The sequence below is a fragment of the Perissodus microlepis genome, chromosome 17 (genome assembly GCF_051167445.1).
Source record: "Perissodus microlepis isolate ML-2025 ecotype Zambia chromosome 17, ASM5116744v1, whole genome shotgun sequence".
NCBI lineage: Eukaryota > Metazoa > Chordata > Actinopteri > Cichliformes > Cichlidae > Perissodus > Perissodus microlepis.
The window spans coordinates 1,631,011-1,646,059 of NC_140477.1; the positions used below are offsets into that span (position 1 = coordinate 1,631,011).

General features: G+C 41.4%; 2 protein-coding genes across 7 annotated transcripts in view; both read right to left on the reverse strand.

The window, feature by feature from the left end:
- csnk1g2b (casein kinase 1, gamma 2b) overlaps positions 1–10,083 on the reverse strand; it is a 36,184-nt gene extending 26,101 nt beyond the window's left edge. For 2 of the 6 annotated variants that reach the window (XM_084910898.1, XM_084910893.1), the window contains exons 1-2: positions 9,910–10,082; positions 6,472–7,246 (exon numbers count right to left, since the gene is read on the reverse strand). In XM_084910898.1, coding sequence (XP_084767024.1) covers positions 6,472–6,699 — 228 coding nt within the window. In that variant the 5' untranslated portion in view covers positions 6,700–7,246; positions 9,910–10,082. Of the gene's footprint in view, positions 1–6,471; positions 7,247–9,344; positions 9,588–9,667; positions 9,850–9,909 lie in introns of those variants that run through there. The other 4 variants (XM_084910896.1, XM_084910897.1, XM_084910894.1 and 1 more) reach the window with 4 other exon arrangements.
- Positions 10,084–10,757: 674 nt separating this feature from the next.
- On the reverse strand, positions 10,758–13,611 carry dmbx2 (diencephalon/mesencephalon homeobox 2). Its single transcript, XM_084910234.1, has 4 exons — positions 13,434–13,611; positions 12,635–12,807; positions 11,972–12,147; positions 10,758–11,842 (listed from the first exon to the last, which is right to left on the reverse strand). The coding sequence occupies exons 1-4, from the start codon at positions 13,490–13,492 to the stop codon at positions 11,357–11,359; spliced, it is 894 nt and encodes a 297-aa protein (XP_084766360.1). The 5' UTR covers positions 13,493–13,611; the 3' UTR covers positions 10,758–11,356.
- Between the last annotated feature and the right edge of the window lie 1,438 nt (positions 13,612–15,049).

Below are 15,049 nucleotides of genomic sequence, written 5' to 3' on the forward strand. Positions count from 1 at the left end.
CACACACACACAGCTGACGTGTGTGTGTGTGTGTGTAACAGTGCAATGCAAAACAAAAAACAATCAGCAGTCCTTACTGTATTTTATTTACACTTATTATATTTTAATTCGCTGATATGACAAAATTTTTCAATAGATTTAAAGAGCCTGTAGTTTCATTTCAAAGCTGACAAGCTTAACTACAGTCAACATGACAAAAAATGACTCCGTGTCCCTTTCCTAATCATTTGCCCTAGATCCTGTTAAGCCCCAGCAATACGGCGGCATATCTGAATTTCCTACATGGCATCGAGCAGCTTTAACTCTGAACTCGAGCTTTGCCCCCTTCTCTTGCAAAGCAAACTCTCAGAAATAGACCGACCTGAGGTCAGTCTGGCTCTAGGTCTTTTCAAATGACCATCATCTGATTCTGGTTTGGTTATTTTGGCTCTTGTTTACCACCTCAATTACAATCCTGTAAAGAAAGTCAAGGCAGAGCGGTGAAGCATGCATTCACGGCAGTGACCAAAAAGGAGCAAAATGTGAGAAACTGGTGATGATTGAACATTGCATGTAATTTGGCGATGGACTCTCGAGTGTAACTCCTGAAACAGCTGAATGGAAAATGTGACTAGTGCTTTGGTTTGAACCAGGATGTGCACTTAGAAGCTACAATTACACAGCACTCACTGCTCCACAGGCACACACGCCCATACACCATATTCAAACCTATTTTTTATGCTGTCACGATTTTGCAGTGTCAGTGTTTTATGTACTTCTATAAAAAACACCAACATTTAAGACAGACATTCCTGTGCAGCTTTTATGCCTGTGACAAAATCTTGACAAACATCAAATGTGAGTCTGCATGAATGCACTGTGTTGCTGCCGGCTACCGATTCATTAGAGCAGGGGTGGGCAACTCCAGGCCTCAAGGGCCGGTGTCCCTGGAGGTTTTAGATGTGTCCTTGAACCAACACAGCTGATTTAAATGGCTAAATTAGCTCCTGCAGTTCTCCAGAGGCCTGGTAACGAACTAATCATGCGATTCAGGTGTGTTGACCCAAGGTGAGATCTAAAACCTGCAGGACACCGGCCCTCGAGGCCTGGAATTGCCCACCCCTGCATTAGAGGATTAGCTAGCTGACTAAAGGTAGGCTTTTACATACTGTTGACATCCAAGGATCTTTTAACTCAGTCTGCCCAGCATGCACTCTAGAGAGCCAAAGCTAAAGCGTCAAGATGTCACTTGAATTCCTGACAAACATGCTGATAGAGCTTTTGTTCCTTCAAAGTTTTTCAACAACTGCCTCATGGCGAGCTGGTGTAAGCTGCTGAACTAGACCGCAACGAGAGCTGCTTATCATGATTCAGTGGGAGGCAGACAAGAGAGCTGGATCCAACCCCTCAGATTTCCATCACGACTGACCCAGCACTGTGACTGGCTTCACTCAGATACACTGCCTCACTCATATGCCTCTGCACCAGTGACTCAGCCACAGAACATAAAAGAGTCAACCGGAGACAATCATCTGTTCACCAAACATGATTTCAAACTTGGATTTGAAAAAAAAAAAAAAAAAAAAAAGGAGTAAGGTATATAATCGACCATGCTATAGTTGGACCATCACAGAGCATGCTAGGCATGGTCATTTTCAAACAAACAAGTTCTTTAATAGATCAAATATTTTGTGAGACTATTTGTTGTACTACAATCTCTACATCCTGGAATTTACCAGCACTTGTATGTAAACTACCACCCCTACTACATTCTGTAACACACAAAGAACACATTTGTTACCCAACAAAAACAGAACAACACCTCGACAACCAGATATCAGACCGATGAATTACATGTGGTATGGTGATATTAAATATTACTCCATATATGTGAGAAATGCACAATATTAAAGTCTGTTAAAACCACAAAATAAATAACTAAAATATTTCACAGCGAGTATCAGATAGTATTTATGCTTAAAATGGTCATCCCTTGTAGTTACCAGTGTATACTGGTCCTCACTGGAAGCAAAACATTTAGTGAAATACGTAAAGTAACATTAAATGACTTTTTTTTTTTCTAACAGAGTGAACATCTGCTCAGTGTTATCAGTGCCTCAGCCACATACAAATAGATATGAGCTTTCGTTTGTACCTGGCTGTCTAGCAGCCTGAACATAATGCAGTCCCAACAACCATGCTGCTTCTCACTCAGTTTGTGCTTGTATAAGTTACTTAGTGGAAAGGAAGGAAGCAGTGACACTCCAAATTTGCCATCCATAAACAAAAATAAATAAATAAAGTATAATAAAACACTCTAGCGCTGATGGGGGAACTGCAGATTTACCACAGATTAAGGTTGTTTTTTGCTGCTATTTGACTCAGACTAAGCTATCTAATAAGGCTGTCTAAAACTTGCATAATGCACTCAGCTAGATCATTTCCCTAAATAACAATATGCACTCTGTCTTTTTGCACAGTGCCTTGATAGGCATCGTGTTCAAGTGTAAAAGGTAGAGACATCAGCAAAGCACATGCACCAATCAGACATTTTGTACTTTATCCAACTTGTAGATTTGACTATAACTAGCCCTAGTTTATAAATTCATATGGTGTCTTTCTATTCCTCAAAACAAATGTTGTTCCCCCCCCCCACATCTGAAATGTGTCTGTCTTTAACAAGCACCATCTACATAAAATACTCCTCTGCATGCACGTGGCTGGCACACAATGCACAGTAGGATGCTGTGTTTACTGTGTTCATCTCCCTAGATGGCCATCCAACATCAGCCCCCTCTCACTGAGCTATAGGGAGGCATTGGCTGTACAATAAGTATCAGCACCACACTACTTATTACTCTCCTCCTGCGTTCAGGAGATATTACAGACATTTGTCATAGCTAAAGGTAGTCATGACCACAAAGAGGAGACTTCATTTATTTGATTCATTACTGGCAATACCAGTTCTGAAGGTGGAAAGTATCACAGGTCATTCCTATCTGTCGATAAACAACCAGCTACATCAAAAGGGATTAGAATTAAAACCAAACTGCAAAGATTGTAACTCAAAAGTCTGTTCAAAGTGGACTGGTAGACATCCTAACAAAAATGTACGCAAAAACTAAGGGAAGTGGTTGAGAGGGGGTTGAAGACCTCTCGAAAAACAATTAACTACAGATGGTAAGACAGAGCGAGTGCTACATCAAGACAGCAGTATTAAAATGAAAATCTGTAAAATGCCTCATGGATAGAAAGGATTAGACGAAAACGTTCTGATGGAGATGATGTGTCACTTTACCCTCTCAGTAAAGCCTGACGGGTGGCTAGTGTGTACAGTAAGCCACAACAGCAAGCAGACATTTAATGGTTTTGTTTCTTTAAGACTCTGGGATCTCCCCTTGGGAGTGAAGCCTGCAGTGTACTTACAGCAGCGTCTGTACAGTCCTGCCTCCAACACGTAGGCACTTGCCAGTGTGAGAAAGCACCCAGCTGAACCAAAGACTGACCTACTGTGTGTCCACAAGGCCTGCCAACAAAGACGACCTTTCAGCACTTAGCAGCTTCTCCCTGCAGCAACGTTTAAAGCAATTCTCGATCCACTGCCAGAGGATCGAGTGCACAGGCCTTTCATACCATACCAACTCTATCTCTGTCTCTGCTATTAAGTGGCAAAGCAGGGTGAGACTGACATTCACCTTTTTACTTTGATTCACAGAGGTGCCACCAAAATACCCAGCCAAACACAGCATTCAGCAAACAACAGTACCAGCCAAAGACTCACTAATCATTACATGCCATCCTTCAGAGCTTAGCATTTAAAATTGGTTGTTACAACAAAGCAGATTAAAAACTACTTTCGTCAATCAGATTACATTTGTTATCCCAAGAAAATAGTTTTATTCATTTCTTGGTAAAACAACAATCTTCACTCGACCGGGCATAAAGAAATTTATATTACACCCCTCCTTTAAAGGAGGGATGTTTTCTCATCTACCCATAGGGCAGGGATAGCTCAGTAGGTAGAGTGGTGGCCCCATGATCGGAAGGTCGTGGGTTCGACTCCACTGAACGGCTACCCTGAGGTACCCCTGAGCAAGGTACTGTCCCTATACACTGCTCCCCGGGCGCTGCATTGGTGGCTGCCCACTGCTTCACTGGGTGAATGGGTTAAATGCAGAGGAACTATTTCCCTATGGGGACTAACACACACACTTTACTTTTTACACTTTACATTACTGTATATCAGAGTTTCTCCAAGAGATGTTGTCCAAAATGCACCATTAAATCAGGCTCTAGTCTATATTAAAGTCTATAATAGACCTGCAAGGAGTACTTAGCAAAGCAGAATAAGCACACTTTAATCTTTTTTTCATGCCATTCAAATGCAAAAAAATTTCTACTTTTTTTTTTTTTTTTTAAACACATATTTAGTAACATTTGTGTTACTAAGTCAGATGCTCAGTAAACAAGCAGCATGAGAACATCTGATATGTTTCATGTGACATTTATATACTATACGAACTGTTTGAAAACTGATTGACAGATTGATACATGTAACAAACAGCATATTTTCTGTTTTTGTAATTTTTACAGTGATCAATGAAATCCGTGATAAAACGACAATATTCAACTCATGTCAAACTTATGTTCATAGATAACAGGACTGTTATTTGTTTTAGTCTGCCAGGAAATGCTCAGCAACAGCCTCTGACAAATCAGATACCCTACTTGACAGGCAGTGACACTCACGGGGTTACCCCGGAGAGCTGTGAGATCAGGGACAGACAGAAACAAGTGGACGGGGAACTATCTGCAGTCTGGGTGAACGGAGAAGCCTTCTTCATGTCAACGCCAGTAATGCCCAGAGCTGTGCCAGCTGTTAAGTGTCCTGACCCATCCTGGCTCTACGATTAGGGTATTCCCATCTCTGGGAACGAACCTAAGATGCCACGAAACAGCAGTGTGTGTGTGTGTTTTATTTTATTTTTTTTTATGTATTCACTGAATTTTCTTTCCCGTGTCTGTCCTTTCTTCTATACCCATACGTACACAACCTGCCAACAAACTCACCCAAAGCTACACATGTGCAAACACAAAACATCAATTGTAATTTTACTGTTACATGTTGCTGTTTTTCTGTGTCTTTCTAAAATATCAGATAAATAAAAGCCCAGTAATAACACTGATGCTGAAAATGTACGCCTACAAAAGATAACGATAGTGAACCTGAAAGGAAGCAACAGAAGTCATCATTTTAACTCTAAAAACAACATGAAAATACACATCAACAACAAAACAAAAAAAGTCCTTAATAACCCCGAGTCTACAGAGTCAAGTCGGGTCTGATGAGCCCTTTGGCAGACTTCACCCTGTTGTTATTTTACAGTCGGAGATGTTGGGTCCAGTAGCCACGAGATCCACGTAGTGGTGTTACAGCCCTAATGCCAGATCCAGATATAGCTGGACACCATGGGGATAAAAATACCCAAACAGATGGGAGGGTTCACAGGCAGAGGGGGAGAGGCACCAAGCACAATTAAAGACTTCAGACAAGAGGAGGACTGCAATTACAGCTGTTTGCTAACCTCTGCCTTCTAGTGGTTAGCACAACCTTTAGTTAATACCCATTCAGAGATAACGACCTCCCTCAGAGACAGAAATGTTAACGTTAATCATATATAAATCATATGCCTAGCCCCAACAGCTTCAGTATTAACACATACCTAGAATGTGAGTTAGACCTCTTCTTCTAGACTGACCAAATTTCAGGGGAAAAACAGATTTCAAACATCAAAGTGGTACAAGTGGCAACAAATTTATGGTGAAGAGAAAAGTTGAAGTGCTGAGGAAATGGCTGAGCTGTCACAGGCTGCCCCAGAATCAAGCAATCAGAAAACAAACAGGCCTTGACAGTTCATGTGGTTTTCACAGTCTGTTTGAAAGCTACTAAACCAGTGCCGCTGGGGGGAAAAAAAAAAAAAAAAAAAAACACTGTTCATGCTGACACAAAGCAAGTACACTACTGACTGAGCTTAAGGCCTGTGTGGGATTATTTAATAAGAGCCTACAAATGAATTAACATTATTCTAATGACGAAGAAATTGGTGAAAGGGAAGGAAGTGTAAAAATGATCTTTACAAGAATTGCTACTGTGCATGAAGTGACAAAGGTTACTAAAGAAAAAAACAAACAAACAAACAAACAAACAAACACTGAAATGCACTTAAGAAAAATGTTCTTTCAGTCGCAGTTTCTTCACCTCATCCAGAGGACAGCTGACTCAAAAGCATACAAGAGCAGGTCGTGGGAAAAGGGCCCCGTCTGATTGTTCTTATTTACTTCCTGTGTACCTCACTCTCAAACAGTCAAGTGCACAATGAAACTGGGCTGTAATTAAGATAATAACTTTTCACAATAGAGATTTATCAGAATAAGTTATTTGAGGACACCTGGAACAGTAGGTTTTTGTTTTCAATTTCAAGAGATACTTACCAACTTAATGGCCACATATTCGTTAGTATAGAGATTTTTTCCCAGCCGCAGTTCTCCAAAGTTTCCACAGCCAATTTTTTTACCCACGCGGAAGTTTGGACCAACCATAAGAACTCCAGAATTGCTCCCTGTACTCCTGCCCCCATGTCCAGTCCTGCTGCTTGTTGTCTTAGACATCTTTTTCCCTTCCTCTGTCTCTCCCTTGCCCCCTCTCTTGTCAAAATCCATAAGCTTGTGATACCCTGGCCTCTCCACGGTTATTTTCCAGCCATGCAAACCATAGAAACTCCAATGACAATGGAGACTGTTTTAGGGAGGGGGAGGGAGACGCCTCACAGGACAGAGGAAAGGTGTTGCTGTTAAAATGCAAAGCGGTTCAGAAGACACTTAAATGAGCCAAAACTGCAGACGAATGGACCCGTGTGTCTATTGGACAGCTTTTTCCCTTTTTCTTCGTTTACCAGAGGGGCTTCTTTGTTGTGCGTTTCTCCACTCCAGTCTCAGAGCATCATGTCCCCGCCTGACAAATAGGCAGGTGATGTTAGGATGTGTCCAAAGACACACATGCAACACTAGTCATAAAAAAGCACTCGGAAACGCAACTACTGCATCCACAAGGCCACTTGGGAACATCTCCTGGAGTGCCTCATTCCTTCTGGTCAGCCTTCAGTGACACTTTGGACGCTCTCCATGATGCAGGGCCACAGCTTAGCGGGCAACCCGGAATTACACTGACAGCAGGAACAAACAGTCTGGGGTGATGTTGGTTTGTTATCTGAAAAAGAGAAACGTGGCCAGAAATCAGTCCGTAGGTTGTGATGCATTTTGGTATTGCCTCGACTAAGAGCCCAGGCCATCATTTACACACAACCCAATCATTACTCACGCTTACAACAGAAATTAGCTTGTTTGGAGATGGACAATTTAGACTGTAATTGCAGAAATAAAAGCTCTGCAATGGCAGGTACCTGCCATAACTTTACAAACCATCTACAAAACAATTAAAAATGGTAAAAATGCTGGTAAATTTAGCAAATTAATCACAACTTGTTCCAGCAACACTTGGGCCTTTATGAAATTAACATTTTCGACAGGGAAAAAACAAACAAACTCAAGCCTTTTGCATGAGTATCACATTATATCTACAGTGGCTGTTCCTTACTACGGCTGAAATGAGATCTTTATGCAGACTGACGCAAAGCAAATTCAATAAAGGAATCAGTACGAGGAGAACTGTTGACCTCAGACATGAGAAATTACAGATAAAATATTCTAAAAGAAACCATGTAACAATGTGCTGTGTGTTTATAATGAAGACCAACATAGCTAATACTGCTAAATAACCATCTTGTTGTCGTCTTTCACAACCACACGCAGGCGTCTCTGCACAGAGCCACTCCGTCATGTCCATGATCTAAGATGTTGCTGAAGAGAGCAGGTAATGCAGGCGCTAGCTTGGGGCAGCTACTCTTTCCTATGGAAAGGCACTTACACAGATCAATGACTGCTGTAATGCTTCATCTAATCACAACATTTGCATCACTGGACAACATTATTGGGAAGATTCAGAAACAGTCTAGTCCACAGCTAGCTCAGCTGTGTCTGACCATCACAAGATAAAAAAAAACACAGTATCATCAGATAGAAGTTTGCTAGGGATGAGCGAGTAATTTTTTGTGTTTAAATACGTCTTTACTACAAAGTGACTCTGGCCAATGCAGAATTCATTCCAAAGACTACAATGAGAAAAACAAAGCACTATATTATATATATATATACCTAGGTTGCTTTGCATATGGTGACACTTACTACAGGAATTGTGGCGAAACTAGCCTTGCCAGTCACGAGATAAGATGAACACTATGTGACGGAGTAAAACTTATCAGCTTGTGCATGCCAAAAGATGACAGCAGCTCCTGGAAAGGTAGAGTGCATTATGTGAGGCACCTCATTTTTCAAGCTGCCCGAGGCCAAAACACTATCCACACATTTAAAATAAAAACATGATGTAAGGACATTGGGCAAGTATGGGAATATTTCTGAAAAACACCAATGACCTCAGTATCTTGCTGTCTTGGTTAACTTTACGTAGGCTGCCCATGTTTTCAGTCTGTCCCATTTAAGGAAGTGGTGCATTGTTTTTCCCATGACAGCTATTTGACATAACTATCGAGTTGTTAAAAACATACAAAGCGAACAGCGACATATTTCACGTATTGAGAAGGTATTTGGAAGCACAAAGACAGTCCATTTATGAATGATCCCCCTCCAAAAGAAACCTCCCTAAGCCAGATAATGCCCCTAAGGCCAGTTTCATAAAGCTAACTAGCAATAACACTAGCAGGACCGTTTTAAACCGTGTAAATACGAACACAAACGCCAACAGAAAATACCCCAAAATGCAAATGAGCAGCGGTAAAAAAAACCGGAATGGCAAATTTTCCCTCGTCACTTACCTTCTTTTTTTAGCTTAGGTTAATGATAGCTAGTTGCTAAGTTGCTACTGTCTTAACAGCTGTCATTTAGCGTTAGTTTCGGACAACCCAAAGACTCGCTTTCTATACTTGTTAGCCGATTTGTTTCCCCATAAAGAACGATAAATGGAAAACGCCGTTTTAAAAAAGTGAATGCCGTCGGTATGAGCTTTAAGAAAGGCTCTGTAACATTACACTTGCTGGCTCGGCGGGCAAGGCCAGATACTCTAAAGCTATCGTAGCGCTGGCTAGGAAGCCCGAGTTAGCTTGACATCCTTCAGTCGTAGCTAGCTTGACTTTTTAATTAAGAATTAACGGTAAGTGAATGTAAACATTTAATTTCAAGTTATAGTTAAGCAAACATGTCACACAGTTGAATTAAGCTAACCTAGCTCGTACCTGCCAAAAACACCGATCCTCTTGGCCCAACGTCTGCTTAAAAAAAAAAAAAACAGCCGACGATGTAACGCTAGCCAATTTGTTAACACCACAGTATCACAACAACACGGGCTACGTGTTAGCAAACACATTCAAATTAAATAAGTCGAAGCCTTACAGAGAATCAAATATTCACTGACTGACATTTCCTGAGCTACATATACGTGGCTAGTTAGTAAATGCTTAATAACCGAAAAATAACGTCCCAAGCGAGGCTGTTACAAATATTATCGACTGAAAAAAATACTATAATATAACTATATATTTATATATCTTTGAGTCACCTCAGAATGTCGCTTTTATGTTAGTTCAGATAACAGCTACAGCCATTATCCGGACCACTGCCGGGCAACTCCTTAATCCTAAACAAGCGAATGCACACCAACGGCAGCCCGGGATCTCTTACCGCTTAGCTCTCAAGCTAGTCATTTAGCAAGCTAGCACACCAGGCACGTTAATAAACTGCGTTGCGGCGTTTTGAAAAACAGCCGCTGGGAATGAAGCCCTGTCACGGAAGAATCGTTACCTTTAAATGTTAGCTATCGAAACGCAGTCGAAGTCATGGTTCTGCGTTCGTCGCTATCTTCCTCGTCTGGTGCCTCTTGTCCTCAAGTTGCTATGATTTCACTGTTGTCTCTTTAAGCCTCCCTTAACTGCACAGCGTCACCCGGGCTCACGCCACACGGCGCTACGCTGAAAAACCGGCGCAACCGCTTTGGTGAATAACCAGAAACATCAGGCGATCGTAGCTCCCCGACTACGTGCTCCAGACTAGACCGGTTGCTTTTGATTGACACATGTGCACCACCGGTAAAACTGAAACTAACATGCTGCAAGTGTAGAGCTGCTCAGCCCGGCGAACATCTACTACTACCGTCCTTTTAAAAAGTACTAGTACTGATACTACACTGTAATTTACAGTGTAGTACTAACCCTTTTACAGTCTGTAAAAAATGCTCCTTTACAGATAAACAGGGAGCATATAGTTGAAGCATACATTAGGTTGTAAAAGTCCTTCAAGCTATTCAGTCCGTTGTGACTGAGGCAATAACGCAATGGTAATAATAATAATGATAATTGGTACTAATTATTGTTATTAATAATTAATTCATGTCAAACATCACTTAGATTTTAAAATATTTTAATGAAAAAAAGACAAATATACAATTTTACTAACTGTATGTACAATTTACAACAGTTTACAATAATTACAACATATTTCCTGAATTATGGGATAATTTACACGTAAGTGACTGAAACTGTCTAGCAAAGGTAGTGGAGTGAAAAGTGCTGAAAATCTTGGATCAGAAGTTAAAAGTTACATAAAATCCTCACAGTACGAATACCTCAACGTGAGCTTGTATTTGTACTTGCTTCTTTTTTTTTTTTTAAACCACTGGACACATCAGAGTTTTAATTTCATTTCCAAAATGTCTGAGTAGGTTCTCAGTCACCCAGGCCATCGTAGTCTAAGGTGCCTGGAAAGAAAAGCGACTGGACGTCTTTAAGTTTCTTGAAGACGTTTCACCTCTCAGCCGTGAAGCTTCTTTAGTTCAGAAAGAACTTAAAGAAGTCCAGTTGCTTTTCTTTCCAAGCTACTCACACTTCATTTCCAATAGTTCCACTGTTTTCCTGGCTATGGTCTGTACCATAATCCTCTCTTGAAAGAGAAATAAATAATAGAAAGAGCAGGTGCCAGTGATTTTATTTAACATTTCTATGCTTCAGTGCTCAGTTACAAAATGACTTTTCCCAAATGCTTTTGCTATTTTTTTTAATTGTCTACTCCTAATACTAGTACTTAGCAGTGTAACAAGCTATATAGCGCTGAGCAGATTAGGAAAAATGAACTGTGAAAGTACAGAGTGTTACATCCTTTTATGCAGACAGGTGAAACTCACAGAATATAAACGTATACTTTCAGCAGCTTTCAGGTTTGTCTCTCACAGGACTGCTTCAGGTGTCCACATCACTTACAGCCCCAGATGCAGATGTTGCACTGCTTTACTAGAGCAAGGAGTCTGAAGGGAGACGCTACAGTTTTTTGTAAGTGACAATGTAGGAATCCCGAGGGTGGAGCTGTGCTGCTGTATGACGGGCCAGAACACCGGAGGGAAGGCGAGCTCAGTGGACAGCACTCCTACAACTGGCTGGTGAGGTGTGTGACTGTAACACTCTCCTGCCATGAAGGGGAAAAGCGGAGGAGAGGGAAGTCGTAGGGGGCACTGTGAGGTGTCAGAGTCTAAATCCCTGCTTTTGGTCACATCAGGAGGAGGAGGAGGCGCCGGTGGGATGCTCCTGTCACCGCATGATAAGGTGATGTCCTGTTTGTCTCTAGCCTTGATGTCCTCGTGTCCTACTTTGCTGTGATGTGGAGCTTCCTCCAGACTCTGGTCTCTGGACAGAGGGGAGCATCGTTGACCTTTACGAAACTTTGCCCTCCTGTTCTTGAACCACACCTGGATGAGTAAGACAGGATGACCGATGCGCCACAAATAAGTGAGGTGTTTTAACACTATTAAAGCTTAATGTAGTCAAAGTTAAACATGCATTTTTATTTTAAGATTATACTTGAGGTGTGCTCTCACCTGAATGCGAGCCTCGGGCAGGTTTATACAAACAGCCAGCCTCTCTCTCATGCCAACATCTGGGTACTGCGTCTGCTGGAAGGCTTTCTCCAGAGCCTGCAGCTGCGACACTGTGAATGCAGTGCGGCTGCGGCGCTGCTTCTGCTGGTTGCCATAGCGAGCCTCGAGGATGAGCTCTGGCAGGAAGAAAATGGGAGCAGCACATCACTTCAGGCACGTTTTTAGCAACTTACAGAGGATCAACAAAAATGTCAACAATATCAAAAGGACAACGACAGTCACTTAAACTAGGAATAATTCTTAAGCACCATGTTTAAATGGGTCGCTATGAGTTTGGGATGGAATTCACTGTGTTTTCTGTACTGGACAAACATATCTTTTTCTCACACTGTACAAATATTTAAAAAAATAAAATAGCACTATAAATTGACCCAGCACTATAAAATATACTTATATTGATGTTTTTGTAAATATTACATTATAAAGATTACATTATAATCATTGATGCAGCAACGAGACTGCTTCTCTGAGGCTCAATATCGATCATAATTTGTGTTATTAATCTGAAAGTAACTGTAGTTATTGATATATGCTGTGCTGTAAAAGATGAATGTACATTGTGAGAAAAAGAAAAAAGTAATCCCACCGTGGTGACTGACCCACCTGCCAGCCTCTCCGCCACAGTGAGTGTGTGCACTGTGGGACCTGCTGCAGAGTATGCGTGGTACTGCTCCGCCATCTGGTGGCGCAGGTCCACCAGCATGGAGTTAACTCCGTGGAAAGGGTACACGCCGCCGCTGGACGTCCCGCAGAAATTCAAGGAGTTCATGCTGAACCTGAAGAAACAGAGAGACTTCATTACCTTCAAGATTGTGCGTTTTTTCCCCTTTACTGTGGTATCGATACAATAACTGCCCACCGAAGCAAAGTTAAGATTAATCGAAAATTTAGAGTTTAAGTCTCCACATCACCGCCAGCTCCTCTCCAAACGAATTAACTACTAATTAAATGGGAACACGGTGACACTTGTCTTATTATAAATTAATAAAATACCTTTTTTTTTATTGTAATCAAATCTGAGAGAGAATGAGCATAAACTCTATTGATATAAACTCCACTGATTTCTCTGAAATGACGTCATTATTTACGCTGATGTAACAGAATCTGAAGTTCTGGGCGTAAACGGGTCAAAGTAGATAAAACGGTATAATTGCCTCTTTCGATAATAGTGATATCAGTGTGAACGGATCTAGGATCACGTCGGCACTCGTGGGTTATCACTTCTGCTTCTGCTTTAGAGCTATTTCTGTTTTGACTGCCGTTTAACTCCCAGTTTAGAGCTCAAAAGTCTTAGCTCGTAAATTCAGTGATATCATCACGCAGCCAGGAAGCTAAACTAGAATAGTAAGTTGCTATCCGGGTTAAGACGTTATTCAAATCTCCTCCTTTCTTTTATTTTTACCTGATACCCGAATCCAAAGCAGAACCGTGAGATCCAGCTCCAAGTGCGTCTTTACGCATGCACACAGGTCGGCCAGTAAACGGTAGTCCAGTTTTTTTAGTCCAATTTGGGCCTTATATCCTCGCAGAGCAGCGCTCTTTGTCGTGGCATGGGCTTAATTCTCCCAAACCATTCTCACCCACGGCTATTTAAGAAGCGTTTACCCAGGCTCCCCTCAGCCATTAGCCAATAGAAAGAAAGGTATTAGCCGGGATTAGGTGGGATGAGGGGAGAGAGGGGGGATGCGAGGAGCTCAAGTTTTTGAAACTATTGAACTTGAGAGATTTATGCCAAGGATCTCCCTATAAGAGCGCGTTTCATTCCCTCCCTTTAAAACAATTAAAACAATGTGGTCGGCTAATCTCCGAGGCAGGGCAGATTAAAATAACAGCCTTTGATTGTCCTCTCCTTCTCGGTCCCTCTTTCTCCCATACCGCTGGTTTTGACAGTCTCCCCCTCGGAGGGGGTTTTCTCTAAGGGTTTGTTTTGCTAACAGGGACCATATTTTGCCTATGAACTGTCACAATGTGAAGTTAATCTGAACCCTACTCTGCGAGAACAATTTATAAGCTCCAGCTGAGCTAAATTAGAAGTCCTCCCAGGGACACAAGACCAAATCAAGGACTGCATCAAATCACCAGAAAGAATAAAGTCCTCCAGCACCAAATGACCAGTGTGGAGACAGAATACTTTCATCGCCATCACTTCTGGTGGACTTTTTTTAAAACCACGTCTAGTTTAACTGCAAACACTTTGAAGTATTTCCACTTTTGTTTTCAGCTCATGGTGTCACGTTTGGACTCTCAAGGCTTAGAAAGAAGACACACTGATGCTCATTTCTGCAAAGAACCCATAAAACAAAATTTCTGAGACTTCAGTTCTGGCAAAGCTCCAAAAACACTGGACGCCCTCATGTCCCAGAATGCATCTCTTTGGTGTCTTCATCACACTTTATCTGCATCCCTGTTCTTTCACCTCCAGCTTATAATCAGGTTTTCTGTCACAAGTTTGTCATTTCAAACCAAACTGGACAGTTTTATAATGAGACAACACCTCAATAGGAAACTTCACAACAGCGTATCAGAGCCCAGATTCTTGGGATGAATGCTGACCTAACAATTTAGTACAGGAGAAGACTTTTCAGAACTGTTTGTATCGGTGTAATAAAAATCCAGGTTTCTCCGTATACTCATACTCCAATGACCAAGAAAAAAAAAGGAAGATATTTCTTTTGTTTTTAGAACCCAAAATGCAAAATTCATCTCTACAAAACAAACTACAGTCTTTATTCTTGGATTGAAAACAACTTTAACAATGAGTAAAATGAGGAAACCTCATCAGACGAGATCTTCTTCCAGGTTAAACAGAGGTTTAACGGTGCTGAAAGAGTTAATAGAGTTTATCCCTTAAACCTATTCCACAGTAAAGTGGACAGATACAGCGAGGCTAATAAGTCTGTGTTTTCAGCAATGACTGTGTGGATACTTGATGCTTGATGCAGTCTGAAGAGTGTGTCCTGCACCGCAGACTGTTTTCATTTAGAAATGAAGCAAAGACCTGCATCAAACATGTTTTGA